We start from the raw sequence: 8,075 nt of genomic DNA, 5'->3' as shown, positions 1-8,075 counted from the left end.
TAAATACATGTCTTATGCAATTATAAACACCATTTGAGCGGTCTGAACGCATATACCAGCGCGCGAAGCAGTACAAATGACCCTTCCGAGAAGTATCCCCAGCATTTACCAACGGCGCGACCTTGATGCGGCCCAAGCCACTTCGATCGCAGCGCCGCCACAGTATTTTTCATCGTCGCGCCACTCACTGTTCACATAATGTCTGAATTGCGTTCCGTCACGACACAGTGAAAACACGCACATAAGGTTTAAAAAGGAAATACAAACGCGATCCATCTGATTGCATGGCTCCGGCTGCTCCAGGCACGGTAACGCTCGAACGCAACTGCAACGCTGCGTTCGAGAGCGACCGTGCGACCGTGCTGCTGTTCGGCACGTTCCGACGCTGCCGGCCGGTGCCCATAGGTGCCTCCGGCGCGCGCGATCGTGACGCTCAGGATGAGGCGACGGTGGCGCCATCTGGATTTTCAATAAAAAATGCCTCAGCGCGGAGCCCTTGTTGAATCCACTCCCCCAATCTAGTACGCTCTCCAAGAACTTTTTTACGCGCGCGAATTTCTGGCGGGAGATGCGCCAGATGCTCCCATGGATGTGAAGCTGGGCAAGAACTCTATATTGTAAAGTGCTCACCGTGGTTGTGTTACATTCATAGCTGCTTCTCACTCAAAGCTACTGGTCAAAGCGCCTTATCCTGCGGAGTTAACAGATTTTGTCTCGGTGTAAAAACTGCCATGGCACCTATGAGTGGCGCCTACAATCCGGAACTGCTCGATGATTTCTTGCCGTTGTACTATGGAAAGTTGTTTCCTATGGACACGTTTTACAAGTGGATAACGTACGCTGGTAAGGCGTCTTACTGCTGCTTACTTCATGTTTACTCTCTTCAAATTGTTGCTTTATTTAATTGTTTCATTTGTTCTGCAGACAAGTCAAGGGGTGCAAACCGCGAAATATCCTTCACTTTGAGAGACGATGTTTACATCAGGTTTCAGTCCTTTTCAAGCATGCAAGAACTGCAAAGGGCATTGAAGGATAAACGCCCGCACAAGATTGATATTGGCGCTGTCTACAATTACAATGTAAGCTCTTGTTTGCACAGGTTTCGCATGCGAATACTCGTTTCGATAAGAGTTGCATAGAATTCTTATCTACTCCACGTTTCTCTTTGCAGCCGAAGAACCACCACGAGCCTTCGTTTGGACCAATTGAAAGGGAACTAGTGTTCGACATCGATATGACAGATTACGACGACGTGCGAACGTGCTGCCAAGGGGCTGAAATATGCAGAAGTTGCTGGGCCTTCATGACTTTAGCCATGAAGATTTTGGACAGGGTATTAAGAGGTATTTTATGAATGTATCCATTGTAACGTGGCCGCTTTTATTGATTTTACTGAGACATTTTCTGTCAAACAAGTGCGTAGCAGGACTGGTGGGAACAAAGGCAAAGTCTGCCTCTTTTGTAGTTAGCGGTGCAAATTTTTACTGAAACTTTATTTTGAAGCACATGTGAAAATTTTAAAAGGATAAATTAAAAAGGCTATTCGTGATGCACTTAAGTGTATGAGTAATGTTATAAATTTTCTGCAAATGTATTAGAGAATTGCAGATGACTAAACATGCTTGTTACGGCAGTGTTCAGTTGCTAAGTAAAATTGTTTCTACATTAGGTCCCCCAGATGTAGAAAGCAAGGTGAGAACCTGACATATTATTGAACTGTTCAGAGCTAGGTAATTGCACCTCTGTTCTGAAAGTTTACTTATGCTACTGGCAATGTCTATTTCGAAAACTGTTGGTTGTGAAATGAATGTTAATTACTTCAGCTATCATGGCAATGCCAGCCCAGATGACTGCTTCCTGTAGCCAGTGGGAAGTGCGGCCACAGTGCAAGCATGCGGCTTCCCTTCGCAGTACGTCAAAAGCTGCAGAAAACAATCTGTAGGCGCTTGCCTAAGCAATGGAGTGGAGGTTGCTAAAATGCCACCTGCCAACCAGGTGTCGGCACATGCAGAAGCAGCAGCACTGTCATTTCTAGTGCAAGCCAGACGCTGCACTGTACGAAGTGGATAGTTGGGAGCCTTGCGCCTGTGTGGCTATGCATTGCTCTGCTAGGAGTAAAACGTGCACTGGCATCATCAGATAAACTTGAGATTATGACGTCTATAAAAACTGCTGAACCAACTTATACCTTTGCTTTGTGGTTGTGTACTTTATTGTTGCAGAGGATTTTGGTTTCAAGCACATTCTGTGGGTCTACTCGGGGCGCCGTGGAGTGCATTGCTGGGTGTGTGATGCAAGAGCAAGGAGACTTCGAGCAGCAGCACGGGCAGCCATTGCCAATTATATTAGTCTCTTAAAGGTCTGTATTGCCCTACATTATTACAGTGAGATATCCAGTAAGCTTTGTAAATGAAATACTAAAACTTTTATTTAATGAAGTTGTATTAGTAGCCAGAAACTTACAGGGCACTACACTTGCTGCCCTTTGAAATGTCAAATGATGCTATGGTATGTAACTGAATGTAGCATGCTAATGCTCTGCTGCACTGTAAAGTGTAGGAGCATTGCACACCTATAACAATCTGCCTCAGCTTATGCACCATAAGCAGAGGCAGTTTGGTACAGGTGCGTAATTCTTTTGTATTTTTAACGCACCCCAGCCCATTCTTATTCTTCTGATTATTTCAGTCTCATGATCCGGATCCGCGGTCGCTACCTGTCCTAAGTAGATGTATTCCTTTACCACTTCCAGTGCCTCGCTACCTATCGTAAACTGCTGTTCTCTTCCGAGACTGTTAAACATTACTTTAGTTTTCTGCAGTATAATTTTTAGACCCACCTTTCTGCTTTGCCTGTCCAGGTCAGTGAGCATGCATTGCAATTGGTCCCCTGAGTTACTCATCAGCGAAGCGCAAGTTACTAAGGTACTCTCCAAGAAGCAAGTTATGAAAGGCTTAATAAACTGTCATTATTTCTCTTGGTACTACCAATTTTCTGTTTATTGTTTGCCCTATACTTTAGCTGCTGATTGGCTCACTATACAACCTCTCTCTCTGTTTTAGTTTGGACGGACTAAAAAAAGTTCTTTTTTGACAGATGACACTATGCTGCCTATCCAGGTTCATCTCTAGTAATAGCGTCTATAAAAAAAATCACTGCCCAAGCACTCCGTACAGATGGTTAACCAGCTAAGCCAAAACGTGCGGCCCCGGTGTTTGTCACTGGGTTAATCCCAACGGCTCATTAGATGATGGCTTGGTAGGCTGCCAGATCCTCGGTATGCTGTTGCTTCTTGCACTCGGCTGCATGAGCCTGCTCTTGTGCCTGGGCTGCAGCATTGGCACGGTGTAGACGAACTCATTCCTGGTTCTGCTCACAGTGTTGCTGATCGAAAGCTGCCTGCTCCTCAGGAATACATATGATGTGTGGCCTAGCGATTTCGGAGCCAGAGAGAAGCTGCTGTGCGTGTGCTTGCCTGCGGCGGAGAGCAATGATGTAACTACTGGCGCATCCAATCGCACGCCTCTTTCTTTCTCTCTCTTCTCTCTTTTTTCTTTTTCGCGCATGCGCATGGGTTTGCGCCGGAGTTTTCGGTGTACAGGCGACAGACGGACGTACGAATTGGCTAGCCACATACAGCTCTGTAAAGATTGTGTTGTCCATGTGGCTAATTAAAAAGATTTGCTAATGAACTTATTCACTTTATGGCACATATTACAAATGTTAAATTGAAGCCAAGCAGTAATAAAATCATGGTTGCTTAGAATAAATTGTAATTCACCACTTTAGAGATATCCAGCTTTAAAATGTGCATATTTAAGATTTTAAGAGCAAATATCTCAAAAGTGGTGCCATTCGTAGGATTTCTGTTCACCATGTGACTTTACTGTTCCTTGGCTACAATTTTGCAATAGGAATGTGTCTCCTAAAGTAAATAATTAAAACGTAAATTAGTGAACCTTTTTAATTAGCCACCTGGACATTGCGATTTGTCATGCCATTAATGCGTGCCTCTTAAAGGTGCCTCACCAGGTCACATAGAAAATTTTGGTTATACACAGGAAGTTGTTACGTGCCTTCTAAGGAGTGTTCTGCACCAATTTTTCAAATTATTTCATAAATAGCAGAGATAGAAATATTTGAAGTGGCACAAACCTATGATTTCTGGGCGCGAGCATCATGGCCAACATAGACACTCTCTCCTCTTGCCCCATCTAGCCTCCTCTAGCAGTATTCCTTCCCTACGTTCTCCCATACCGGAGCTGGAGGATCGCCTGGCGAATACATCACGCGACCCTCTCATCTTTCTTTCCTTCTTTTATTTATTAATTTTTTTTTTCCATCTCGCATTTTTGCTGAGTGGCGCACATCCGGTGAGGGTCTCGCGCAAGCACGAGCAGTTGCATTTGGCTCGTTTCGTACAGCAGACAATTTTGCACGCTCTGCACAAGACCATCTGATCGATGCCACAATCATAAGCCATGAGGCAGGCATGAGAGGATGAAAGAGCATGATCGCAGTGCTGTAACAGGGTAGAAAATGGGATAGTTTAGTTCTTTGTGCACGTGCCAAAACGGAAGTACATATTTCTTGCTACGGTACGAAGTAAAACGAAAAGACGTTGACATTTGGTTTGTATGTTTCATTATTTCTGTAACTTTAATTAGTCTATTGAAGCCACAGATTAAACAAATAACTGATGTTGCTTTGAATAGTTCTCGAAGTCGCATGTCACTATGAGCGATGTCGCAGCATTGCCATGTGCGTACGTGCACTTGCACAATATATGTTGATTCTCCGGCTGGAAGCAGGGCAGCCGCGAGGAGAATGCCAAATGGTGTTTGGTTTGTCATTTAAGCTGTTTCTGCGGTGCGTATGGGTGTAATAGTTAGCAGGTGCGATTGTTAGCGCACATTGTATGTACTGTGCTTGTCAGCTCAAAATGGCCTGAACTGACGAAATTGCTCTATATGCCCCATGTAGCCTCCCCCCCCCTTTTTTTTCAAACTAAAAACAAAGAAACGGTTGGTATAGCTAAACCTCGACGAAGTAGTACTTGCAGCCAAAATGTTTGTTAAAGCGAGCTTTCTTTGTTTCATCAATGCAAAATTCTTCACGGCCTCCTGGTGGTGGCTAAAGCCATTTCTACATTTATGAATAAAGTAACATGGATAAACCAGTCATTAACTTCATGATTAGGTTCACCAGTAGTCCTTCTGTATGTTACAAGCAAAGCTGAGGCGCAGGCTGTGCCTAGTGCTCGGACCCACTATTAGGTCAGCATCATGTACAGCATCTGTCACTGGGAGCGCTAGACTTCATTCTCTGGTGCAATTACAGCACTGTAGCGAAATATGCTATTCACATTTGTAGCAGCATTAAAAGTCTGTGACACACATTGCATTGCATGACCACTACTTACTGGTGCGAACAACAGCTTTTTAAAAATAGAAAGAAAAGGTTATTCTACCCACATTGCATTCAGAGAATATTACCGCATAAGCTGCATTTAATAGACAGCTTTAGTTTAACGTTAAGGGAAATAGCATTACCGTTCCACAAACAAACTTTGCAGGAAGCGAGTTTTAGTATAGTGTGGCAGCATACTTTCCGTGCCAGACGCTGTTTAAGTATGCTTTAAATTTCGCATACAAAGTCCACAAAAGTAATTTTATCTATTTGCCAAGCCTTGCATACGCGTCCGAAAACTGTAAGAGGGAGCGCAACGACAGCTGGGAGCGCATTGTATTTGAATCTTCCATGTCTGCCTATCCGGAGCGAAATCAGTACAAGCCTTTTGTCCATGGCCTCCGAGATCCCCTGATCTTAGAGGCCATATGCCACCACGTCCATTTGTCGACTTCGCCAATAGGTAGTGCAACCATCCCGGAAGTTCCTCTCGTTGGGCCTTGACATGCTCAAAACAAGCGATCTCGAAATATCTGCAAGGTTATTCATAATACTCTGTGATCGAAGTGGCCTGAAACTAAGCTAAAGCCGTTTACACATTCATTTGCTACGAATGAAGGGAATTCTACAAAAGCAATGCCAAATCAACTTCGAAGCAGGTGGCCGGGATTGCCGCCATATTTGTATGTAAACCACACATAGGTGGTAATGTTAAATCTAGATAGCGTGCAAATGCTAAAAACTATGGCTTGTTAAGCATTGTGCACATGTGCATTTCAATCCTGCTAAAGCCCACTGTTACGCTAAACTAATACTGTCTAATTTTTCTTCGACAGCAGCTTAAACCTCGAAACAAGGTTTGCTGTGTCTGTCCTTTCCATTACATTGCCGACGGCAGCGTCAGGCCACCTAATCATTCTCAGCTTCACCCTTGACATTGAGTAAAAAAAAGTTAATAAATAAAAGTGCCCACAATCACACTCATGTCCCTGCAACAATGTGCAGTTGGTAGATGGGCCCACTAACCACTGCACTATTGCGAAGTGGTTGAGGTTGACATGTGCATTGTAAAGAAGTTGTTCTTCATAAGATGGTGTTGTTCACTGCGACAAAGACTTGCCCACCACCACTGCCGCTGGGATTAAAACTTGCACCCCTGCAGCAATGTGCAGTTGGAAGCATGACTCGCTAACCACTGCGCTATTGTGCAGCTCTGGCACTTATGGCGGTTTTCACTGGTCGATTCGGAGCAGGATTTCTTGCTCCGCAGCAACGAATCCGAATTTCACTGGTCGATCTGGAGTGGGTTCGCGCGTTCCACTGGTCGTTTCGAATCAACTCGCTCCGCGCCGGATCGCTCTCACTTGCTCCGCCGCCGAGGCGCGGATTCGGGCGGAAATAGCTTGCGTCACTTCCGACTTCAAGCGAAATCGGTACCCGGTTGGTACCGTGGTTAGTCAACACCACCTAGATTTAGGTTGGTACGCACAACATTGTGTTGCTTCGCAAAATGGATGCGTTTGGTGCTGCTGCAGCGCTCACGTTTAGCGATGAGAGCTCGGAACAGCGATTACGAAGTGACGCAGGTGCTGTACGAAGCCTTCTATGCACGTTGTCCATGCACAATCCTTGCGGGCGTGACATGGAAATGACGGACTATGCGACTGCCACAGTCAAATTACACACGGGGGACGGCGAGCTTGGTTGCCGTGGAAACGTACAGAACGGAAGTGAGGCATGGTTTTCGGAACCGGTTCGTGCGACGTGTACGCAGACTTCCTGCGTGATCCACCGCGGAGCGTTTTTGCGCTCCGCTGGCCGATTCGGATTTGTGAAACCCGAGCGCTCGCTCGAGGATTTCGGCGGCCGCTCCAGATCGACCAGTGAAAAACTCCATTAGTATAATTTGTGCCTGGTTTTGCACCTCACACAAACTCTGAGTTGTAGTGTCTGGGCCTGTAGTATTTAGATGGTCCCAGTAGGCTACGCTGTAGCAGAAAATTATGTCTGCATTGCAAAGACATCCTTTAGAAGATGGCAGTGTCCACTGTAAGAGCCTGCTGCATTTGCAGTGAATAAGGTCACAGCCGCCCGAATTGCTGAATTCTGTTTTTCTTTGTGTGTGTATGTACATGTGCGTGCATGCTGTTTCCTCTTAATTTTGTTGCCTTCCATGTCACTAAGGTGCTTGAGCGTGGGAAATGAAACCTTCTTGCAAAACAAATAAAAACAAAGCAATACAAAACCTCCTTGCGGTGGATTTCTATTGAGATGACAATGACAATTCTCTCTGGCGTTTCACTTATGGTGTTTCACTTGAGTCGTTTGCCTATGATTGGCAGCAGTGTTTGTTTTGAACAGGAAAAGGACATTTTGAATGCTTAATGTGATGGCCAAGTCCTGTAAGTAAGTGTCTGTCACTTAGTGATCCTTTTATAGCCTTTCGTAATGCAATTACACTGACTGATATAGCCTCGTTGGCCCTCAGAGACACCTTAGGTGGGCCCTGACAGCACTCTGGACCTAGTTTTCAGCACCAGAGTGGTTACTGAAAATAAAATTATGGTAGCAGCAGGCAAGCCACATCGTGCATTTTGCCTTTTAGCAGTGTCTTGCCTCCTGGTAGTTCTTGCCGAGATGCATGCGTTTTTGTTCGTTGTGACACA

At 45.1% G+C, this 8,075-nt stretch overlaps 1 protein-coding gene across 1 annotated transcript in view; it reads left to right on the top strand.

Annotated features, from left to right (window-relative positions):
* Window positions 1–499: 499 nt before the first annotated feature.
* Prim1 (DNA primase small subunit) overlaps window positions 500–8,075 on the top strand; it is a 23,243-nt gene continuing 15,667 nt past the window's right edge. The window contains exons 1-4 of the mRNA XM_050193574.3: window positions 500–843; window positions 925–1,079; window positions 1,172–1,343; window positions 2,223–2,359. Of these exons, the coding sequence (XP_050049531.1) occupies window positions 732–843; window positions 925–1,079; window positions 1,172–1,343; window positions 2,223–2,359 (576 nt within the window). The 5' untranslated portion in view covers window positions 500–731. The remainder of the gene's footprint in view (window positions 844–924; window positions 1,080–1,171; window positions 1,344–2,222; window positions 2,360–8,075) is intronic.

The sequence above is a fragment of the Dermacentor andersoni genome, chromosome 1 (genome assembly GCF_023375885.2).
Source record: "Dermacentor andersoni chromosome 1, qqDerAnde1_hic_scaffold, whole genome shotgun sequence".
Lineage (NCBI taxonomy): Eukaryota > Metazoa > Arthropoda > Arachnida > Ixodida > Ixodidae > Dermacentor > Dermacentor andersoni.
The sequence above is the reverse complement of the archived record's forward strand: the minus strand, read 5'-3'. Positions and strand labels throughout refer to the sequence as shown.